Raw genomic sequence first — 24,355 nt, 5'->3', positions numbered from 1 at the left:
TTAAGTTGGTCTAGTAAAAGATATCAGATTTACCCCCAAAATCTTGTCTGCCTTGGAGAAAGTAAGGCTTTTTGCCACTCAACAGAGGCGACAGTAGGGTTGCTCCTCAAATGCCCACATCTCCCTCTTCCACTAAGGTGCTTGGTTCACTCTCTTAGACCTTTTAGTGGGCCACTAGTGCACTTTGTGCTAGGGTTTGGGAATCCCGAGGGTACCAGGTCCCCACCTCATCTCATCCACCTCGTATTTGCCACTAGCATGCTTTCTTCTGGTGCTTAGGGACCCTGAAGTCTCTCCATCTCAAGGCACCAGGTCTCCTTTTAAAACCCACCTTGCATCTGCCACTAGTGTGCTTGGTTCTGGGGCTTTTGGAGGCCTGGAGATCTCCCCACTTGGGGGAACTAGGTCCCGCTCTATTGTTCAGGTTGTGATTTGCTTTTTTTGCAGACTAGAATTTACTAACCCTTTTTATGTCACCTGCATTTGACCAGGTAGGTGTTGGTTGAATGGCTCCAGACCTGTTTTAGCTCTTTCCTAGGAGGGGAGGTCCCTGGGTAGGGTGACAAGGGAGTGCTTATCACCCCTCAGGACCTTTATGCTAAGGTTTCTTCTGCTCAACATATGGATGTGTGGGATGTGATGATGCGAGGAGAGGGAGTGACTTGCCTTCAGGATGGCAAGGACTAACCCCTGACCCTGGCGTGCACACTCTGGCTCTGCCTCCCTCATCTAATCCAAGTCCCGCAGTCTCTATCCTTTCCTAGTGCACAGAAGCAACTGTGGTTTGGTTCCTAGGGAACCAGTGGAAGTTGACCGCAGATAGGAAGGGTGATTCCAGTGGGCAGACAGCTTGCCCCGTTGGGCTCTTGGGACACCCAGCAGTGATGGGGTTCAGTCTCCACGTGTCACACAGGTTTGCAGCTGGGGGGGAGGGGGGGGTCCTGCGGCATGGTGTGGTGCTGTCCTGCTCATGAAGGTGCCAAGCACTAAAACTCCTTCCCACCCTATAGCCCAAGCCATGTTGTGGTGCTGCCAAGCTCTATAGGAGGTCAAGCAGTGATGGTCATGGTGTAGTTGTGGGCTTCACATTTTAAAAAGGATGTGGAGAAGACAGAAAAGGTACAGCAGCAGGCAACAAAGATGGTAAAGGGTTTGGAAAGCAAGGAAAGGCTGAAGGAGCTAGGCATAGATAGAAAACTGGCTGGGTCATCAGGATCAGAGGGTAGAAGTCAATGGTCCATTTGGCAGCCAGTGTCAAGTGGCATGCCCCCAGATGTTGGTCCTGAAGCCAGTTTTGTTCAATATCTTTCTCAGTGACCTGGGAAATGGGATAAAGTGCATTCTCAGCAAGTTTAAGGATGACACCAAGTTGGGGGAAGTAGTGGATATGCTGGACAGTAGGGCTAGGATTCAGAGAGACTTCAACAAATTGGAGGTTTGGACCAAAAGAAATCTCATGACGTTCAACAAGGACAAGTGCAAAGTCCTGCCCTTAAGATGGAAGAATCCCATGCACTGGTACAGGCTGGGGCTGACTGGCTAAGCAGCAGCTCTGCAGGAAAGGATCCAGGGGTTACAGTGGACAATTAGCTGGATATGAGCCAGTGGTGTGCCCTTTTTGCAAAGAAGGCTAATGGCATATGGGGCTGCATTTGTAGGTGCATTGCCAGATTAAATGAAACGATTCTCCCCCTCTATTTGGCACTGGTGAGGCCAGATCTTAAGTACTGTGTCCAGTTTTGGGCCTCCCACTACACAAAAGATGCAGACAAACTGGAGAGAGTCCTGTGGAGGGCAAGGAAAATAGTAAGGGGGGTGGGACACATGATTTCTTAGGAGAGGCTGAGGGAACTGGGCTCACTTAGCCTGCAGACGAGAAGACTGCCCTGTGGGGCAGGGGGTTAATAGCAGCTTTCAGCTACCTGAAGGGGGCTCCAAAGAGGATGGAGCTGGACTGTTCTCCATGGTGTCAGATGATGAAGCAAGGAGCAATGGTCTCAAGTTGCAGCAAGGGAAGCTTAAGTTAGATATTAGGAAAAACTTTGTCACTGGGAGAGTAGTAAGGCATTGGAACAGGTTATTTAGAGAGGTGGTGGAATATCCATCCTTGGAGGTTTCTCAGACCTGGGTAGACAAAGTTGAGGATAGACAAAAGTGGGATGACATAGTTGGGGATGTTCCTGCTTTGAGCAGGGGGTTGGGTGAGATGACCTCCTAAGGTTCCTTCCAGCCCTAATTTTCTATGATTCTATTATTTCTATGTTCAGCTAGCAGAAAACGTGCTTAGGAAGGGACATGATAACAGTCTTCAAATACTTGAAGGGCTGCCATAAGGAGGAGGGGGAGCACCTTTTCTTGCTTGCTTCAGAGAGGAGGACATGGACATATTTTTAAACTGGACATCTGGAACAATTTCTTCGCTGTTTGAATATTGGGGCAGTGGAATAGATAGCCTAGAAAAGTAGTGGACTCTCCATCACTGAAGGCATTGAAAAAGAGGTTGGATGGTCCCTGGTCAGGGATGAACTGAACATAATTATGCCCATGGTGTACTGGGGGAGTTTCCCGTGCTGCTGGGCTTTCCTCGTTGTCCCTGCCTGCTGTTTCCTCTACATGCATCAGGGTGTTTGTAAGCCTTCCTCAAAGGCATTGGGTGTTGGCTACATCCAATGCTGGGGACATTGAGTAGGCTGTGCCAATGCTCCTGCTGGACCAAACCCAGAAGCCCTCCTCAGGCCATTGCAATGTTTGAGCCTAGTTTGGCACTGACAGGCTGGCCCTCCCTTGGAGTTCGGATTTTATATCCAAGTTAAACTGTTCCCTGCTGGGTGCTGTTTTTGTTCTGTCTTGCATTTTCCCATCTAAGATGCCCTCTCATGCTGTGCAGTTTTCCTTTACAGCTGGGCAATCTTACTGGTAGGTATGTTGCCACAAGACCCTCAGACCTTGTGCTTGTGTGCCAGCAGGCACGCTTGCACAGTGTAGTGCAAGGAGAGCAGTGCATAGAGCCAACAGGCAAGAAGAGGTCCTGGAACAGTGCTAGGTGAGAAGGGGGCAGCTTGGGCGCAGGGAGCTGCAGGCGGCCACTGGGCCGGGGCAATGGAGCCAGGGCTGGGAGTCTGTCCTTGATAGGAGGGGAGGCGGGAAAAGGCGGGGAATGTTTGAAGGAAGGTAGCTGGCAGCTGCAGGCAGGTTACCTGGGGTTATCAGTTGGCAGGCAGGATATGTGCCATAAATCCAAGGTCGATATTTAATGCACAGAGCTCTTGGGTCGGAAGCGATATCTTTTATTAGACCAACTAAATAGCAGCCAGAAAATAAGTCATGAAATACTAATAAAAATAATAAAAGTTATCACAGCTACCCAAAAGACCTTGCCTTGCTGTAGCAAAGCACAGCAGAATAGCGACAGTGGAGGCACGTGTTGGCAGGGAGCAAGTCTCCCACTTGCTCTAGACACTCCTTTCAGAGATAGGACTTGAGGGAAGGATCAAAGTCCGACTGGAAAGCAGTTGGCTACGGAGCAGGGGAGTTGGGCACAGCCTCCGAAGCAGAACTTCCTCCACCTTCAGCACTGGAGGGTGCAAGAGAGAGGGGAACAGGGGGAAACCTGGGCCCTGTGACCAGCTGGTTAGCCAGCCTGGGAGACCCGGGCCAGCTGTAGAGGAGCCCATCGGAGAGGTGATCCAATGGGACCATTTGTCCAAACACCTCTCCTATACCACCTTGACCATTACCTGTCCTCGCAAGCCAGCCAAGCAGCTGGGGGAGGCCTCTGCCCCCCAAACCAGCCAGCCCGAATCCTCTGGCATGGGGGGAAACCAACCTCTCCAGACCACTGGCCCTGCAGATACGGAGCCCCCACTGTGCTCATGTGCACCCACAAGTCTCTGGCGCCACTGGTGAAGGCTGCCAAAAGTCACTGGCAGCTCTGGGTGCCGGGCATCTTCACCTGTCAGCTGGGAGATGGAACCGGTGAGCTCAATACCATGCAGCCAGGTCCAGCAGGGGCTGAGTTTATGTATTTCCCTTTGCCCCTCCCATGCCACTGGCTGCAGGGCCAAGGTGACTCACCTGTCAGCTCAGTAAAGACAAAGTAGACCCAGGCACGGGCCCCTTCTCCACCACCAGCAGGGAAAGCAGATCACACTCCAGCCCTGGCTACTCCTTCAGCTCCCTCTTCATGGCTTCTGCAAGGGTCTGGCTGGGTCCATCCTCCCAGCAGACAGGTGGTGTATGCCTGTCAACCTGGACCTGGCTGTACAGTACTGAGAGCGATTGTCCCATCCAATGCTGCCAGCACACGAGCCCTGGCCCAGACTGGCAGCGGCTCCCAGCAGCCTTCGCCAGCAGCACCAGGGATGTGTGGGTGCTGCCGAGCACAGCGAGGGGCTGCACTGGTCTGGCCCTCCAGCTGCACTTGGTTCTACATTCGTCCAGAGCCCCCCACCTGCCTTCCCAGATACACACAATATAGTAAAAAGTGCATTCAAGGCCAAAAGAAAAACCACATTCCAAATGCAGACCATTTTATTCAGTCCTTAGAAATACCAAAATAGAAAGGCTTTTTTTAATTCCAATATATCACTTAAACTGCTCGCAAAGAGTAAAGATCAGAAGACGACCATAGCAGCATGGCATCGCCATGCTTCATTCCCAGATTCCCCATTGCCCATTTTCACTGGTACCCATATTCCCTTCATTAAACATCATGGTTTTTAACATTCAAGTCCTGATTGCAAACCTGCAAGCAGGTAAGGACAAATAAGCAAACTCCACTGACATCTTGCCGTCACATTCACAAGGAAACAGATGGGAGAGAGTGGAAGAGTAACTGAACTGAGTCGTCTCTTCTGCTTCCGGAGGAAAATATGAAATAAAGTAGCATTGGTGCCAGATGCCAATGCTGGATTCAGCCTGGTAGAAAGAGTCTCATTGATTCAGCTTTACTTTCTTCTTGTAACTGAAAAAAAAAAAAATGACTGACAAGATTTTGCTTTATTGCCGCCAAAAACTGCAGTAACTAAGCGGTTCATCACGAGGAATAAACTAGGTCTTAAGACTGTTTTATAACAAAGACTGTGTTTTATATTAGCAAAATTATATTTAATACAGTTGTTTCCGTTTCTCTGAGATCCGTTTGTTGTGCACTTTTAAGATAATAAAAAAATCCCCAAGACCTACTTATTCCACATACATGTAATCATGTAAAAACATTAGTTATAATATGCTTTGCCTTCTTTGATTCTTTTTTTCTTTTGCTAGAAAACGTCTTTGATTAAATGCTACACATCAGCTATTAGAGGCAAACGTTTGCCATGAGTATGAAACACTTCTGAACAAGCAAGACCAATTCCAAAATAATAGGTATAAACACTCTCTGCCCCTAGCATTGAGTTATTCCCTGTTCACAGTCCTAGCTGCAGATACTAAGTTAGGTGAGTTTGGGTAGTGTAGTACATCTATCTGCAATGTAAAAAAAGCTCAGGCTGTCCAGCAAGTAAAAAAATACAAAGGAGATGCAACTTTCCCTGTATCAAAAAAAGAAAGATTGGTTTCCCCGTGCACTAACTGGTGGTATCTTTTATTTTAAGTTTTCAAGCACAAGTTATAGTCAATCAAGCTGTGAAAATAAAGAAAAAACCTCGTATGAAAAATATTGGAGCCAGCAGCATAACTTCATCGCATTTCTATCTTCCTCGGATTGTGCCGTTACAAAAAAATACATATGCAGGCTGCTTATGCCTGGAACAAACTAGTCTTGAGCACGGTGAGGCAGGCTTTGGAGCACTACATTATAAACACCGTAAGTTGGTCCCTGACAATTAAATGTGCACTTACCCCAGTGGCACCATGTACTGGTGCATAAGGTGCAAAATAGAACAGTGATTAAGAACAGGCTTTCCTGCCCTGTAGCAGATGGACTGGGGGAAAAGATGTTGTTTCCAACTCGAGCTCCAAAAAGCCCTTTATTTCCCCCCCCCCAGTTGGTTTCTATATACAAAACATCATCAAAACCTATTGCCTTTTCACAGCTCCATGTTTGAGGGCTTAAATAATCAGAATACACTGGTGCAGAGCACCAGTCTGGATGTGCAGAACAAGAGTTGTTTAGAGGCAAAAGACGTCCTTCTATCCCTTATTCTATAGTACTGTGCTTTGCAACCTGCTGCCTTTTACAAGGTTTAAGCAGGACAGACAAAAACCTGGTCCTGTACCCTCTAATTTACATAAGCTTGCACTTACTTATAGACCACAGTAACCACTGAAAACTATGCTGTTTTAAATTTAGGCTTCAGTCCTGCAAACTCTTATAGGTACTAAGGCAGTGGGGCGATGCCCACGCATGTTGCTACTTGCCTGCACAGATGTTGGCAGATCCAGGTCTAAGATGTACCACTGCAAATAACCCTCTCCCCCTCCCTTACCATTTGCTAAGAGTTTGAATTTGAGGTTTCTAAACGAGACCCTTCTGATAGGAGCCAAGCCTTATCTTACCTGAAAACAGAGGCAGTGCAAGTTTATGCTGCCCCCTACTAGTGCACCTCAGCCCTGACTTGGCAGCACCATTTCTACAAGACAGGATCGAGAACAAACACCCCAAGACAAATAATAGCCCTCCAAAATTTGGCCAATGCAAATACTCAAGTAATTAATGCTTAAATACTAAGCTCAATTCGTGGGAAATCAACAGCTTGTGCCAGTGCATCCTTGGTGTGGCTGCCACATGTAGCGTATAGAAAATCTAGCACCTTTATTTCTTCAACAGGGCTTAAAACAACCCACACTTAATGGGAAACTTTCACCGAACAAAGCTATGGCTTCCAGCAAAAAAAAAAAAAAAGTATAGTTTTTCTCACTTGCATTGCTACCAACCTTTATTAGGAAATAAAATCATTTCATTTATACTAACCTCAGAACAAACTGATTACCCCAGGCTGAAGGATAAACTAAGGCAGCACACCCAACAGGGCTAAATGGACTCAGTTCAGCTTTCACTTTCTGTTGAAATAATTGCAGACATGCACACAAGTGCTGAGCCTGGAATCCATGGTGCCCAGTGACCTGCCACATCTCACCTTTCCTGTAGTCACTGTCCCATGCGTCTATCCTATCCCACGCTGAGCTAAAGCTTCACTGTGTCCCTGTCTCATTCAGGGACAAACAGTCTCAGTTTAGCTCTTAGTGTCATGTAATTGTGGGGACAGTCACCCTAGGGCAGCTGAGACACAGTAAAGCCCAGTTCCTAGCTCATGCAGGCCTATCAACAGAGGTAACTGTGTGTACAGAGCTGCAAAGAGTTACCCCTGCTGTAAGTAGGGTTGTGACTAGAATTAGTTTTGAAGCTGCTGCTTCAATCCTTCCAGAATTATTGGGTCTAAATCTACCCTTCGGTAGACAGGTGGCTGGACCCAATTGTAAGGAAGGAGCCAAACGACAGCCTGGGGAAGTCGAAGCATTGGTATCTAAGCTGCTTTTCAGACAAAAAAAAAAAAAATAGTGGGGGTGAGTCTGGTTCATCTGCATCATCAGAGAAAAGGGGAAGATCAAAAGAGGAAACAGACACCTCGGTTTGTGATTCTGCTGTTAAAAAATAAATAGAAATCTTTGTGATCACACGGCGCTAGAAATGACCTCACAAGTCCTCGGGAGCTCCTGCCCCAAGCTGGTCCCTCATCTCTTCCACTAGTCCCTTTGCAAGCTTGCCGTGGCTCCCTGCATGGTCCATGAACATGTTGGGAATATCCTTGCCGAAATAGATCTTGCTGTTTGCTGCAATGGCCTTGTACTTCATCAGCTGCAGATACTCTGGAGTTAGCTTTAGCTGCACAAAGAAAACAGACCATCAACAACCTGCAGTTCACAAATGCAAACCGTCGCTTGGGTCCTACCTCTCCAAGGGAGTGGCGTAGGAAGACCCCTAAGCCCTGCACATCCATATCTTCTTTCAAATTTAAGGAACTGTGCCAAGAACAATGCTCCCTTCTGGCATTTCCAAACCAAATATCCCGTACCTAAACGGCAAAGCCAGGAAATGATAGCACTAGTCACACAGGAAGTCCAGCCCACTCTGGAAAGGGAAGCACTTACCTCTCGTTGAAAATTATTTGATGAATCTACCAGCTGCCTATAACTCGCCTCCCTCAAAGACAGGAGCAAAAGCACAGGTACAATTTCTATGCTGGGAATCAGTGATCTTGTTCAGTTATCATGGTCAGGAAGGCACATAGTATTCTTATCTCCTCTGGCCACACGGATTCACATTATCAGACAATGAGTTTACAGGTAAGGACAAAGCTGTCATTCTACTGGACCGAGTACAATTCCATCCTCACTAACCTAGGTGCAGCTCAAGGGCTTGAGAGAACCCAGCTCCAACCCCACCACCACCAGCAGAGCCTCTGCTTTGGTAGCCGCATTCATTTTGCACATGCCTTCAGGGTAAGTGAAGGCTCTGGGCCTATCAGATCTAGCTTGTTCTTTTACCTAACATACAGTCTCTTTGGAGTCTGAGCTGCGACGTATTTGTGCAGTACTTAGCGCAAAGGGACCTGGGCAGGTCAATACTACCTTGTTTGCTTCTGCCATCTTCAGAGCGGTATAGCATTCTGCATCAGCTTTTGCCTTCTCCCTTGCAAGGAACGCCGCATCTGAATGGAAAACCGTGGCACCCTTTTACTAGCGGAACAAAGCAAGCGGCCACTGAACACGTTAAAAGCGAACATGAGGGCAGAATGGCTTCCTAGCCAGGGGCATCCCCTTGCTGCCAGAAAAGGCCTTGGCTTACAGTTTGGAGGTGGTATGACTGGCGACATGGATTTATAAGGAATTAAAACTCTGGTGGTTCTGCTGGGACTTTTTAAATAAGAAGCTGCTGATCTATAAAGCTCTAATTGGTTCCTCAGTGGGCTTCTGCAAAGCTTGACAGGGCCTATAACAAACATAATTGGCAAGAGGGCCCGGGTGCTCTGAGCCATGAAGGCAGAACCCTCTCCGCATCCAGGGGGCAAGAAACTTTCTTGGGCTAATAGTGCAACTGTCCTCAGGGCGCTCAGCAGCCAGCACCTTGGAGATCAATTTTTCCACTCCTACCGGCTCCTAAAGGCAGCTCAGAGCAACCTCAGAAGGGTGAAAGGCAGGGAATTACAACAGAAGGGAGAATTACAGGGCCCCTTCACTGCTGACAATGCTTAAAAAAGGAACATGTCCATGTTTTTCCTTGGGAGATTTCCCCTATACTGCCCAGATGTTCTCTGCTTATGTAGCAGAAAGCCCCCTTTTCTTCTTGCCTGCATTTGCTCTCCCCTCTTTGGATATGTTTCTCTTTTTCTACCTTTTCTTCCTTCCTCTCTCTTTCACTTTAAGATAAGGAATTGTGTTTTAAAATTTGTGTGTGCATTTTGTATCTCCCCTTGTAGTTTGGTATTTTTATCTATTTGTGTGCCATAGCATTTGTAGTTTATATTTTATACTCCTCACCTTTCATCTTTCAACTGAATGTATTTAGTTTCATAAGCAAGTTATACATTGTAACAACGTTAACAAGGGCAGGAATCAAACTGCCCTTCCCTGTATCAGGCTGGCCCCTGAAAGAGGGAGTGAATCAGTGATTGAATGCGTAACACTGTAGCAGCAGACAAAAATTAACACCTGGAAGCTGCAGATCAACCAAAGGAAGAACTCAATAGAAGACAATGTAACAACCGGGAAATCTCTAAAGGTCACTGATCAAGGGCTAGAAGCCCTGGCCTGAGTTAATCAACACCGGGGGACCAACTTTTGGGCTGAATATCTCCAGATCGACCACTCCCAGAGCCCTATTCAAAATTAATCAACGGACTTCCAAACCTGCACGTACATGCGGACGACCTCTGGGGCTGACAGATGCCATTCAGTAGCCACCGAGGGGGGGAGGGGGGAAGTCCCACGAGGGTCAATGACCCCTGGATTGGACAAACCTGAAAACTGGGGAGTCACCAAAGTCTGCCAAGGACAGATAAAAGGCAGTGAAAAGTGACCCTCAGTGGTGCCCTCCTGATCTCCAACTCGACCAGACCTGTCCAGCCAAGAGGACCAGCCGGCGACCCCCTTCTGGAAGATAACACACCATGCTGAAAGAAGCCTCAACGACAGACTCCAGTGCTTGTAGGATAGGTATACCTGATTCTTGTAGTTTGCGTGTGTGCGGACAGCCCCAAGGTTTATGATTTAACTCATTACAGTGTTTCTATCTGCCTAATAAACTAGAATTTTAAGGATCCCGAGTTGGACATTTGCTGCCCTGCTAGACAAGCTGCTAGGGGCAGTTGGGCTGAATGTTCTTGGCTGGGCTGAAAATCTAGAGCTGCTGTTGAAAAAACAAGTCATGTCAAGTATCAGCACCTTTGCAAAGCTCTACACAAGGGAGAAGGATAGGCCGTGTCAGGGAATGCCAGGGGTGAAAGAAGGGACCTTTTCCAAAAAGTCCAGCTGGTAGCACCTATGAGACTGATTCCTCAGAGGCTAGCATACCTCCACTCCTCTGAGAGGCTCTCAAGTCTTCCCCATGTATCTGAATGGGGATGATAACCTTCTTTCTGGGCAGATGGGAGTCTACACTCCTGATCCCAGCAGCACTGTTGACATGAACCCTGCTTGTCCCTGACAAACATCCCAGCTTGTGCAGGTCTTCAGTTCTGGTACCAAAGCAGACACCTCCAAGTCTCCCAACAGACCTAGGCAGTCACATGCTCCATCACTAGGGAGGCAGTGGAAATCTGCTCGAGTGTGCATTGCCCTTCTCAGTAGCATTCATGATAACCTGTTAAATCATTCCAAACATGAGCCCCCTCAAAGTGTAGGATGGTAGCCAGTTGCACCCAGGACCTACTGCTCAGAAAGTCCAGAACCAGATGCTTCCCTTCTCTGTCTCTCAGTTTACCCAGACGTGAAACAGGGATAATGCGTTCCCATTTCACAGCAGCGCTGCAAGGACTAGCAAATATACCTGTTAAGTGCTTCAAAACCCCTGGCCAGGAACCACGAGTGGCTACTTGCTTACTAGAAAGGCTGCTACTCACCTTCAATCTCCGAAATCCTCTTCTCTGTTTCCTTTTCCATCACCTTCTGCCCATATGTTATCTCGGCAACTTGAGCAATTTTTTCTGCCTCTGAAGGATCAAAGAAACATCTCACTGCTCAACAAACGACGACACTGGCTTCCTTCTGCCAGAAGCAGGCACAGCCTCACAACCCTTCACCAGCTCTTGTGGCAAGCATAAGTCCCGGAGAGATGCTTTTAGCTCTAGTGGAGGTGTCACTCACACTGAGGGATGTTTTAGGCAAACCAAGGACAGGTCAAGCCTAGAGCTACACTGGAGGGCTTTACAGCAGCAACAGACTGGCATCAGACTGCACTGCCCTTTCAGTGACCATTGAGAGACAGAACTTGGCAAAGATCTCAGGGTATTTCTTCTTGTGATCTCTCCCCTCTAGCTTCTGCTTTGCTTTGTGCCACATAAGCAGTCAATGCTACTCTAGTTCCTGGTCACCTTGCCTCAAATTTCTCTGAGCTGATGTCACACTGTAGCACTGCTCCCCTGACAACCAACAGGAGCAGGCTGGGTGCACCTTTTATGGGGATCCCTTTTATTACCTCCCCAGGCCCTGAAGAGTACCCTGGACAGGCACACCTGTGGAAAGGGTGGGGAGACGGTGGGGCATACTGACCGATGAGCGCCTTCTTTCTCTCTGTCTCAGCTTCCTTCTCCACCACCTTCTGCTTCTGAGCTGCAATCAGCAGCTTCGTCTTCTCGCTCTCCCTGTTGAGCCAAAACAAGCCATCCTTGAACCTCAAGCATCATCGTGGCCCCTGGGTGCAAGCCACCACCACCCATGCTTGTGCTAGCACCTCCCTGGTGGACAACGCTGGAGGGGAAATCTCTTGGAGGGAGGTGTTCAAGGACACAAGCTGTGCACAGACACATAGCACAGTCAGTGCAAGGCCGAGAGGGCTGAAGCAGCCAGGCAAGTGCTATGAAAGCAAGTTATTCCAGCCTTCTGTAAATGTTCAGCCTATTGTACTCACAGCCCTTGCAACCCCAACAAGCGGATGACTGCTGGAATTCAGTCATGACCTCCCACACATGCTCTGACAAGCCCTTTCCAAAAACCAGCAGTGCCCCAAAAGGAACAGCTTCCCCACCCAACAGCAGTCGCCTAGTTGCACGATGCCCCTTCACTGGACTTTCCTAGCCACAACAGGGGGCCAGCACGAGCTCAGCCCAGCATGCTTGGCAGAGAGCATTCACATCATAGCACACCGAGAAAGCACATTAGGCTGTATGCTGACCCTCAGGTGCAAGCCTCAGGTACTCACATGAGCTCATAGTTCCTGCGGATGGTTTCTGGGATGTTGGGCTTTGTGACTCGAACTGCCTGAAAAGACAGAAGGAAAAGGGTGAAGTCCACAGTGACATTCACACTGCACAATTACCCCGGTGACAAGCAGCCAGGTTGGCCCAGTTGGGATGTGGGCCTCTCCACTGCCAAGCTTCCCCTGGTGTGGTTTCCCCTCTTGGCCTACAGGCCTGTCTTACAGTTCTGCATGCAGAGCACTCTGTGATGCTTCCCCAGTCAATTGTTTCTGGCCCAGGAGAATGTCTGCTCTTCAAGGGGAACCATGGGAAGGGCACTGAAGGACAAGGGCAAGTTATTCAGCTTGAAGCCTTACTGCAAAATAGGCAGGTTCCTTCTTGTGTGAAAGCAGGGTTCTGGCTCTAACCTATACTGTCCAGCTGAGCCAGGCAGCTTGAGCTTAAAGACCTTCACACCTGGGTCAGATCTTCTATGAGAACAGCACACGGGTTATGGCTAAAACCCAAGTCAGAGCAGGTGCTGCCTGTGTAGTGTAGCCCCTGCTCTCTGGATGCTGAGTCCATACGTTGTACCTGTATGATGAGTCCGGGGGCCATGGAGGTCAGGTCTTGTTGCAAAGCCAGCTTAAGGTTTTCATCAATCTGATCTGCAGGTATCAGAACAAGGAAATCTGGTTACAGAACCTCTAAGGCACTTTGATGTCATCATCAAGGGTTTCTCAGGGGGACTCAGACTTAGTCCTCCTGGAAATTAAGTCCCAATTAATATATAGGTAGCAACATCAAGAGACGGCTGTGAGCATCAGGTCTACCAAAACCCAATGCAATGTAAGCAACCTCTATCCTGAGAGGAGGAATCAAGCATGGAGTCCCTGCTATGAATGAGACCGTTGGGGTCCAAACCCAACACACACAGACTGCACCCCTGTGCATGAGGCCATCACTTCTACTAACCCATGTAGTTCTCATGACACAGAAAACATCAGTGCTGAAAAGTAATCACATTTGGAGATGGCAAAGACCTACTGAGAAATTTTTTCCTTCCCCTCCACACGCTCAGCCACTGCAATAGTCCCTTAAATAATCTCTAGTAATGTACTTTCTGGGTGCCTGTTCTGTCAATTCTTACCATAGCCTGCAGGACAGAACAGAAAGTCATCTGTCCCTTCCCAGGAGATTCTACTATCTTCGCTCGGATGCGATGCTCAGATATGACAGCAAGCATCGCTTTTAGAATACTGAGAGACTCGATGAGTCTTGCAACCTTTTAGCTGCCCTGGACATGTAACATTTCTGGATAGGTGGGTAAGCTCTCACTTACACCTGTTGTGATGGCCAAGATTAGTAAACATCCAGGACCAAATCTATGAGGGTTAAGAGACAGATCTACCTGACAGAACTTGACCCTTGCCTTGGACAACTGGTTATTGGTTAAGCAACCTTATTTTGTGTTCCAGTGTACAAAAGCACCCAGCATCCAACGCAACTGAAATACATTACTCTCTAGTACCATGGCTTGAAGACAGAATACATACAGAAGACAGTACAGCGTTTGTAAGGAGTCCATCAGTGATGGAGACGGGGCAAAAGAGAGACCTTGTTTATTTGCCAAATGACTGGGAGAGAGATGCCATCTGGCCGCATGAAGCACTGAAAGACCTCACTGTCAGGTCTGGCTTAGTGTAAAAGTTCATCCCTGAAAGGTTACGGTGAGACAAGACTAAGCTGGGCTCACCAAACAGCTCTATGTAGACCTCCTGCAGCGTGTGGACGCTGCAAAACTGGTTCAGCTCATGGTGAATCTTGTTGAAGATAAGTGCTTTGTCATAGTCTGCTGTGTAGTTCTTCACTATGTCGTACACTGGAGAGGAGAAGAAAGGGGGCAGTTAGCAGACAGGAGGGACTCATGTCACCAGCAGTGGGAACCTCAGTCACCTACACTAGTGAGCAGAGGAAACACACCACCAGAGAGCAATGCTTCAATTAGCAAACAAACTGGACTGAAAAGGGAGCAAGTCCTACACTAGAAATCAGCACCTGCTTGCTTTATTTTAACAGTTTAATAACCCATGCCACTGTTTTACAGAAGGCTAACCTGTGTTCTGTGGTACACTGTGGCAAAATAACAAAGCTTGTGTCACTGCAGTTCTTGCTACGGCACCTGCACCCAAATCTGCCTTGAGCCATGGCGTTGTGGACTGTGCAGTTCACTCCTATCTATGGGGCTCCACACCAGGTTGGATGTATACAAAGTGAGGAAATCGCCAAAGCTGAGGGAAACAGCAGGTGTCAAAGGTGCACATATGGGTCTGCACAATGTACAGTAGAAGTGTGCATGAGTGCAGGCTGGGTCTGAAAAAAGATTACACACTTAGCCAGGATACACACTTGCCAGAACGCAATGCAAGTGATGTCCACTAAATACAGGAACAGCCTGTTTGTTACCTTCTCAGGGCACTTCATGCCTCAAAAAACAGCCTTGAAACCAACAGGACCTTCTCAGTTCAGGACAGCTTTAGACGTTTTGCGATTCACAACTCCTAGTCACCTTTGCTACTTCAGTGGTTCAAGGCAGTACCATTGCTTTGCAAAGCAGATAACACAGCCAGAGAATTCCCACGCACCTAGGCAGTTTAACGCACTTATCCCTGAAGGGCTGCACTTCAGAGGAGCTTGCACACATCCATCTGTGAAATACGAGGCGTGAAAGGGGCTCAGCCTCTTCATCTCCGTATCTCAACTGCCAATCCCTTTGCTCATGCTGGATACCTCTGGCACATCCCACCCCAAAATTAACCACTATCCTGCACACACAGCTTTTTACCCCTACATTGCATAATGGGTCTTGAGGAGGCAGTAGCCCTACTATGCCTCAGGACTGACAGTTTTTCAGGCTGTGGTTAAAGGAGACTAGCAAAGTCATGGGCAGAGAGGACTCACCAGCGTTCTGAATCAGGAAATTCACCACCTCAATTCTGTCAAAGTAAATCATCACGCCCCCACTGCAGAAGGAAAAGACAACACGAGAAGGAGCATGGGCATCCCAATGCAATGCTCCAAGTCAGCCTGGCCCATTTAAGGACACAGCGGGGCCCAGGTGGCATTCTGAAGCAGGGCAGGAGAGCGAAGGGGAGAAGGGGAAGGTGTAGATGTTCGCAGATCCCAGCTAGTTTTATACCTTCCCAGAAGTGGCTCCAGGAGTGGAATGCTGCTGCTGCTACTGCCACGCTAAAGACACTAAAACTCCAGTCCTAAACATGCCACTATAACCAGGGGGGAGGCTCTACCACCTGATGGAAGATTCAGCACTCATGTACTCCACCCCAAGGAGAGGACAGGAAGGCATCCTATTAGCCTCTAAATAGGAACGGAGGGCAAAGCACATCCAGGGATGCAAACTGGGAATCAGCAGGGGGAGGAATCAGGAACCAAAAGCAAAGAAGGTGGTTTGCTGTGCCGGGTCCTGGCTGGAATGCTCACCTAGTCCCACAGGGAACATTTTTCACCTCATCTGTCTGCAGCGTGGTCTGTGAGGAGAAAGAACACAGGCTATCAGAGGCCAGACTGCTCACAAGCCAAGTGCTATTTTAGGTCCTTTGCTTAAGCAACTTCTTTGCCATGAGACCGGTTATTGCCCCAACTTCTTCACTAAGTTGTGCCCCTTTGTTCCCAAAGACCAAGCAGCAGAACCAAGTATGCTTCTTTCAGTTCTTCCCTGTCTTCCTAGCCAGTATTGGAGTCCCAGGAGAGAGCAGAAGTACTGTGTGACTTTCTGTGGGAAGCCCCCAGCCTCTCTGTTGGACCGCTCAGTCTCTTGTGTGAGAACCGTCTGGGGAAAGGCTGGAGCAGGCTGTGGAGCAGACCCTGCAGCAGGCGGTGGGGACTAAGAGAGGCTGAGGCAGGGAGGACTGTCAGGCCAGGGTAAATCTATGGAGGTGGAAATGCCACGCAGAAGGCAATTTATAGGGTGTGTTTGGTCTTCTGCTCTGGGGTGAAATTCCCCAGACATTCAGCAGAAGCCTTAAACAAACAAATGAAAGTTTACCTGAACAGACTTGAAAGAGGTTATGAAGGGGAGCATAAGATGGAAGCCGGGTCCGCTGGTTGATGTTAGCAGCGCACCACCTCTGCAGGAAGAGAGAGAAGGACAGAACGGGGCTGCATCAGAATAAGTTGCTAATACCGTAAGTGAAGCACGAAAGTACAGATTCACTGAAATGATAAACCAGCCTTGCCCTTCACTCCCAGAGCACTGACAGACACCTGAGTATTTGTAAGCTGTGCCTGGATAGCTTCCTCCTCTGATTTAAGTTCACAGCAGTTTGTGCTCTGTGAATACACAAATGCTCACAGATGTTTTAAACAAGGAAGCACTGGAGCCGCATGCGTTCACCCTGCCTTTGATAAATGGAAAACTCCTCTTGGCAGTTGGTTTTCCTTTACCACAAACTGCATTCAGGCCCCTCGGTATCAAACACGCCTCTCCTCCTGTGACATGGCAGACATAGCGGGTTTGAAAATCTCTTCACAATTGCACTCAAAACCCAACTACAATAAATACGAGCAGTGAATCCTCCAACCACTGACTGACAGGCAGAAAGCCTGCCAGCTTCAGAAAGCGGATGGAGGCCGAATAAAGGCAACTGATTAAAAACAAACAGCTAGATACAGTACACTGCATAGGAACCTTTCTCTTCTGAATCATTACTACAGAACCAGCCCAGGCTGGAGGGAACCAGAAGTTATTAGTGCTCGAGGGCTGTCCAGCGAGTGGGGAGACAGTCTTGAGACAGATTCCAAAGGACAAGCAATCATACCACAAAACATCACTGCACTTAGCACTACTCTGCCCTCTCACCAGCAACCACAACGGAGGGTCTGAGCAATGAGTGAACCACAGGAAAGATCCTCCCAAGTCAGGGCTAAGAATACAGGGAAGGCGGCTTTGCACTGCCAGTGTTGCATCTTATCTGCCAACAGAGTGAAGGTGTGGGGGGCTGCGGGTGTGCGTGTGGGGTTTGGAGCCCAGGAAAGGAGCTCCAACGTCCTGGAAGGATGCAGGGTACTGTGGGTCAAGAGAGAGGGGCAGCAGCAGGGGGTAGGGGGGCTGTGATTTGGGAATGAGGGGCAGACACACAGAGACCCAGACACAGATAGCACCCAGCTGGTAAGCAGAGGGGAAGGGGCGAAGTGGGGTACAGATTGGGGCTCCCACAGCAAGGGAGGGAGTGGAGCAGGGGCTGAGGTGAATGGAACCCTAGGGCCGGGGCAGGTTATCGAGTGTTGTGATGGGGAGCACCTCTCCACAGCTGCACGCACCCCGAGGGGAGGCATGGGGGCATGTGCCCTCTATGGGGCAGAGGCAGGCTGCCCGCTGCCGGCTCAAGGCTCTGTACCCTGCTGCCTTTGCTCCAGGAGCAGCGCAACACCACTGCTGCCCGCTGGGCAGGCAGGGGATGCGGGGCGCACTGGCTACACAGTACGTGCCCTGCCTGCCCAGTACCAGGAAACATACTGGCATCACATGGCTGAGCTCCCAGGGCAAGGGCAGCAGGGCACAGAGCCCCAGCCTGCCTCTGCTCTATGTGGGGCATGTGCCCCTCATGCTTCCCCCAGGGATACACACAGCTCCAGGGAGCCATGCCCCCTCCCTCCACACCTCTGGATGACCTGCCCCAGCCTCAGGGCCCCATTCATCCCAACCCCTGCCCAAGTCCCTCCCTCACCACAGGGGCCTCAATCTGTGGCAGCCCCCCCTCTACGGACTGACCAGCTGCGAAAACTTGGAGAGTTCAGGGTGTGATTGGGAGATCATGAGTCGGAACTATTTTGATTTAGAAATCGCGAGTCTCGCAATGTCTTCATGAAGGTTGGCATTATTGCATCAGGCCTGCTGCTCTCACCAGCGTGCTGCTATTCCTTTCTTCACACAACAGCTTGCTGAGACCAGAACTTGAACTTCTGGTGTTTCTGCTAACGCTACTGATAACATCAAAAGCTTTGGAGCAGAGCAGAGCTGAAAGCCTCCTGCCAATTTAAGTCTTAGGCACTTGTCATCCACTCTTCTGTGGACAGCAATGATGACTGAACTCAGACTTTATAAGATACTGGATTTCTGGCGATTAAAGCTGGACACATCCTTACTAATTTGGGAGTGCAAATGTTATCTTTTCCTCCTTCTGCCCCAGTCGACCAGCATATTGTCTTCAGATAAGCAATCTCCAGGACAGCAGCTTCAAAACACCATGACACCAACCCCCCCCCCCCCCTTTTTTTTTTGCAGGCCTCTTACCTATAATAAACGCCAATATGTCCTTCTTCAATTTTGTGTATGGCAGAGAAGAACGCCGCAGCCACAAAACTCACAGTCACTGCTGCTATAGCACCTAACTGAGCCATCCCTGAGAGTAAGCCCTGAGGTAACAAAAAGGAGGACACGCATGGTCACAGCTGGACATGAAGGGGAGAGGTTTATTACAGGCAGGGAGCTGAACAGCAACAGAGGCAGGACTCTGCACTCCTGCTTCGCTGGCGTTTCTGGGCGGTCGGGGCTTCCCCAGCTTGACCAACAGGGACAGCAGAGCTAACGCAACCCCCATTGCAAAGCGACTATAATGCAGGGAGCGGACGGAGCCCGGGAGTCCTGCCATGACCCCTCTCGCTCTTGCTTGGCTTTGTGCAAATAACCTTTGCTTCCCGCCCTCCCGTGCCAGGGCTGCAGCTCTGCAATCACCCAGCCAAACATTAGCCGAGGTGCGTCCCAAACCCCGTCCTCGGCCTGCGCAGCGAGGCCGCGTACCACCGGTGCCTCCTAGCTTGCCCCTGCACAGGGGAGGGGGCTGCTCCAGGCCGGACGTCCTGAATGAGGCAGGGGCTGGGAGGCCCAGGCCTTGTCTCCCCCCAGCCCCAGGCAGCAGGCAATAGGGCTGCTAATCTGCGAAGAGGATCCACCCCAGGGCTGGCCACTAATCCTGGCCCCAGCCACTGCCCCCGTGCCCTTGGGCTGCCCAGGCCGGGGGGCGGGGACACGTGCTCTCCCCAGGCCCGCAGGGCCCACACTCACCGCCTCCTGCCGCAGCGCTTCCGGGTGTCGCGCCGGTGACGCCATCACTACGCGCCGCGCCGCCCCGCCCAGCCCAGCCCTGCAGTTCCAGCGGCCGCGCCTGCAGGGGGCGCCAAAGCTCCACCTCCGCCAGGACCCGCGGGAGCGCGCCCCGCCCCGCCCCGCCCCGCCCTGCCTGCGGCCCGGTGCTGCTGCTGGGGCTGGCCGGAGGGGGGCAGCAAAGCCCGGCCAAAATGCACCCCCGGCTTTAGGGGCAGGGGCGCTGGGGCACCTAAAGTCATCTGCCTCCCTGGCTGCTTGCATGGAGGGGCCCCTGCCAGGATCCTGCCCCTCCAAGCCAGCTGTAAGCTGCAGGCACCACGGCTTGAACCTCTGGGTTTATGTACATGTAGGTGTGTGTATAAATAAAAAAATATATTTTGAAAACTTTTTCAAAATATAAACTAAATACACATACATATACATACACACACACACACGTGTGTGCACACACCCATATCTATACACATATACCTACACACACACATATGACCTGGAGAGGGTTCAGAGGAGGGCCACTCATCTGGTTAAAGGCCTACAGAAAACCCGCTACGTGGACCGATTGGGAGACCTGGACCTCTTCAGCCTCCGCAAGAGGAGGCTGAGAGGTGATCTCAAAGCCGCCTACAAACTCATGGTGGGGGCAGCAAGAAATAGGGCAGGGGTGGGCAAAATGCAGCCCGGGGGCTGGATGCGGCCTGCCAGGCCATTCTATCCAGCCCGCGGGGCCCCTAAAAAACTTAGAACATGAATATTAATCTGCCCCTGGCTGCCTGTCATGCGGCCCTCGATGGCTTGCTAAAACTCAGTAAGTGGCCCCCTGTCCAAAATAATTGCCCGTGCCTGAGATAGGGGATACAATGTTTACCAGGGAGCCTGTTGGTGTAACCAGAAATAATGGCCACAGACTGAAGGAGAGCAAATTCAGATTGGACATCAGGAAAAAATTCTTTAGAGTGAGGGTTGCCAAAATATGGAATAGGCTTCCAAGGGAGGTGGTGCTGTCCCCTTCCTTGGAGGTGTTTAGAAGGAGATTGGACAGACACCTGGCTGAGGTCATCCGACCCCAGCACTCATTCCTGCCCAGGGCAGGGGGCTGGACTCGATGATCTAATAGGTCCCTTCTGACCCCAACATCTATAAAACTATGAAGTCTATGAAGCTATATACACATATATCTACACACACGCACACACACACATGTGCGTATATATAGATACATTTTTCCCAGGTGTCCCAGGTCAAATTAGCCAGATCGCTTCTGAATCCTTTGAATTGTTCAAAAGCCTTACGTGGTCGTATTACCCACAGGTATCCTCCACTGCAGACTTCCAAATCCTTCGGCAGGCATCCTACATTCAGGCCCAGGCCCAGAGGTTTGGGGTTTGGATGCCCCTGAGTTTCACTTGCCCTCAGCCGTAGGGCCGCAGGAGCAAGCTAGGGAGGAGTCTTCCATTGCCATCGGGTTGGGGTGTAGCCAAGGTCCTCCTGCTGGAAGCTGGCCAGTGGGAAGCTAACTGAGAGGCTCTTGTAGGGAGTCCTGTTTGCATGCAGATGGGGGCGCACCCTCTGCTACACAGTGCCATTTTAAAATGCATTTTGGCTCAGGTATCAGACCAGTGCAGCAACAACTACACTTGATCCTAGCCCAGAAAAGGCTGAGAACTTCTGTCGTCAAGTGTTCAGCAAAGGGACCTACCTGCTCTGCCTTTTCCCTTCCCTCTGTTGCGGTGTTTCATCAGGCAGTCAAGTTAGGAGGATGTGTGGGGTCAGAAGATCGGCCAAGCAAAGAACCTAATAACTGCCATGGGCCGGGCCAGATCCTAGCCTAGGTCCGTGGCAGCCAAGAGTGCACACTGAAAGGCAGTGGAAACAGGGTCCACCCAATGTTTTCTTGTGCTGCTCCTCTCCCATTTGCCGCCTCCGGCACTGATGGTCTGGGAAGCTCTGATTCAGACGTGGTGCCCCTTGCTCCCGTGCTCAATAGCCCCTTTCCTTGAAGAATAGGAGGGCGTGGGGCTTCGAGGACTAAGTGTTACCTAGCGTGTGGGAGGGTCTGGCTTCTAGTCCCTAGGCCTGCTGAAGCTCCCTTATGGCAGCCCTGTTCATTTTATCCAATGCATGTAAAACACAGGGGCCAGGGCCAGAACCTGTGGCCCACTGTTTTCCAGGACAGTGCCCCCCTTTGCTTATCACGCTCTCTAGAGCTTGTTTATTTCCTAGCCCCATATATCTTCCCTTCGTAGCTCCCCAGGGAAGCAATCTTGACAGGAGGCCACCTGGGACAATGCCAAACCTATGGCCTGCTGTTTAGGGCAATTTCCTGCAAAAGACACCGCAGATTCAAGCCTCCCTATTGGTGATGGGCAGGGCGGGTACCACTTCTGCAAAAGCCGCAGAGCTGCAATTCCTGTTCCAGGTGGGACAGGACTGCAGGGAGCATGGAGAGCGTAGGATCCAAACACCTGTGCAGATTTCACACCTACCTGCTGATAAGTAAGGGCTGCATTTGGGCCTTTGCTGGCATGTTACAGGGTGTGACAGCTGGTTAGCAAAGTCAGGGCTCCCGGGATACTGAGAGAACCGCAGAGCCTGCAACCTGGGAGAAGCCTGCATCCCAAAGTGAGCCTGGGGTTAGGCACAAAACCTGCCTCTCTTTTCCAAGTCCTCTCTATACAGGAGAGATTTCAGCAAGTTTTCTTAGGAATCAAAAACTCCTTAACTCCCCCTGATGGACACTAATCCAATGTCAGTCTCCAGCTGCAAAGTGGCTGTTAGACCGTGTCACAAATGCCGAGCCTCTCTTTTATTCTGGGTTTGACAAATCTGTAGGTGATTTAAAAAATCTGTTCCCTATTTAGATGCCTGTTGGGCCAGGCGGAGGAGCCAGAATGGGGAAAGTGACAGACCATGCAAAAATCTATTAAATCTTCTGCTTCTATAATTGTTGAAGGGGACTTAGAAAACATAGAAAAGACATATAAAATGTCAATAAAGGAGAATAATTTGATCTTTACACTCGATAGATCTCTAAGCATATATATTACAAACCTGTCAGAAGAATTCAGCGCCGTTCAGAAAGAAGGAATGAAAGAGCCATGATATTTGTCAATCCAAATTTTACAGCCTTTAAATAAGTGCAAAAGGGCGCCTGTGATGAAATATGCCCTGCATTAGATGTTTTAAATGCTTGCCCAGATTTAAGTCCTTGATAAAATGTATTAAATCTTTAAAGGTTTTAATGAATCTAGTATGTGTTTCATAAATCAAGAACCTCTGCTCAGCCCCCTCTCAGTTTAATAAGGGTAAACTAGGAAATTGCTTTGAGCTGAAGCAAAATGCATTCGTATAATATTGGAAAGTAATAGATTTTTAAATGCAGGGTGTTTTTTTGGCTGGCAGATGAGGTTTTGCTTCATAACACTCAAGCCTATATCATTACTCTAAATGGGAAACCATCTGTGGCCACGTGCTTAACAGTATCAAGATGTGAATTTGCACAAAGGTAAATATTATTTGTAATAATCCCAGAAAAAAATAGCCAAAAAATCATTACTTTGAGACCCCAGGCCAGGAACGTTCGGTGGTGTCTGCTACAGATCTCGCTGGCTTTTAACAGCTTGGGTTTTTTTAGGTTAACAAATGGTTCATTACAGCCACTTCTCTCCAGCACTCGAGAGCTTTCTTTGCAAGCCTCGGCTCCTCGGTGCCCTGTAGAAGTGCAGCCAGGATAAAAATATTCTGTGGGTTTTACTGCAAAGCTAATTGAGACAAGTTTGAAGGTCTTTGAAATCTGCTTGTTAACGCCATTGTCTCCAGCCTGTCTGCAGGAGGGGCAAGAAAGTCACTCCCCTTTTAATAAAGGTGCAATATTTTATTTCATTACCTTTCCCCTCGCCCTTTACAAGCCCTGGCTATAAAAGCATGAAAGGGAAGGCTTGATAATGGATTATAACAGGTGGACAAACACCGTGTTAAAAGTGAGTTGGCTCTTTGTCTATTGTCTTAGGGGAAACCAAACATTCTTTGCTCTTTGTGTACGAAAGCTTGCGGTGTTGTTAAGCTCTGCGGGAGACAAACTGGGGGCCCCATAAAGTGCTGTGTAAAAGTCTGTCTAACCTCATTAACTGTCACAAGTAACAATACCGAGCTGGCAATAAAGGCAATTTCAAGCCTGTTGGTCATTAATCACCGCTTGACAGTTTTGAATAGAGGTGGAAAAACTGTGTCCCCACGGCTCCTGCTTGGGAGTTTAAGGTTACCTCCATGCGTACCATACGTGGCGGACGCGTTATTGGGAGACGCGGGGACATCGGTCAATAATAACAATAGCATCATGCGGCAGGAATCTCACACTGTCAAGCGAGCTATTAACGGGGCCTCCACGTTACCGCTTGGTCGCCGTGTTTAGGCTGCGAGCGTGTGGCCAAGATGCGACTGCCATGAGGCCCACACTGAACCCTCAGCCCACAGAAAATGCCTGGTGCAGCCAGGGGAGATGGACCGTGCCTGGGAAAAGGAGCACTCTGAGCAATGGCACAGCTCTGACTCATTTCTGGCCCATGGTGTAAGCTCTGTTACTGGCTGGAAGGGTGTTCACCTCTTGACGAAGGGAGTTGCAAGTGCTACCCATTTCCCGGTGTTAATGGCTGGGTCCCGGGGACTGGTTGGCATCAGGGGCATTCCCGGGGTGAAGAGCGATTTGGCCCCAGCTTGCCTGTTGTACGCAGATCAGGAGTTACGACCAGCCAGTGGCTGTAAAACTAGTCGGAGGGCTCTGGCTTTGCTGCCAGTGGACCAGCATACGTGTTAGGACTCCCCGCCACCGGTTCCCTTACGAAAGACTCAGGGAGAGGCTGATATTGAAGCTCTGGGTGCTGTTCCTGAGCACTGCTGC

At 49.6% G+C, this 24,355-nt stretch overlaps 1 protein-coding gene across 3 annotated transcripts; it reads right to left on the bottom strand.

The window, feature by feature from the left end:
- Nucleotides 1-4,512: 4,512 nt before the first annotated feature.
- On the bottom strand, nucleotides 4,513-19,478 carry ERLIN2 (ER lipid raft associated 2). Of its 3 annotated transcripts, none has more exons than XM_019491568.2 (13): nucleotides 19,420-19,478; nucleotides 18,649-18,770; nucleotides 16,402-16,483; nucleotides 15,837-15,883; nucleotides 15,297-15,358; nucleotides 14,981-15,043; nucleotides 14,092-14,217; nucleotides 12,930-13,003; nucleotides 12,359-12,417; nucleotides 11,710-11,801; nucleotides 11,061-11,150; nucleotides 8,572-8,651; nucleotides 4,513-7,825 (listed from the first exon to the last, which is right to left on the bottom strand). In XM_019491568.2, the coding sequence occupies exons 1-13, from the start codon at nucleotides 19,462-19,464 to the stop codon at nucleotides 7,637-7,639; spliced, it is 1,131 nt and encodes a 376-aa protein (XP_019347113.2). In that variant the 5' UTR covers nucleotides 19,465-19,478; the 3' UTR covers nucleotides 4,513-7,636. The 3 variants fall into 3 exon arrangements, with proteins under 3 accessions (XP_019347113.2, XP_019347114.1, XP_014458926.2); XM_019491569.2 differs by lacking the exon at nucleotides 19,420-19,478 and adding an exon at nucleotides 19,156-19,390; XM_014603440.3 differs by lacking the exon at nucleotides 14,981-15,043.
- Nucleotides 19,479-24,355: the final 4,877 nt, after the last annotated feature.

The sequence above is a fragment of the Alligator mississippiensis genome, chromosome 7, assembly GCF_030867095.1.
Source record: "Alligator mississippiensis isolate rAllMis1 chromosome 7, rAllMis1, whole genome shotgun sequence".
Lineage (NCBI taxonomy): Eukaryota > Metazoa > Chordata > Crocodylia > Alligatoridae > Alligator > Alligator mississippiensis.
Note: the sequence above shows the minus strand (reverse complement) of the source record. Positions and strands in the feature narration are given on the sequence as shown.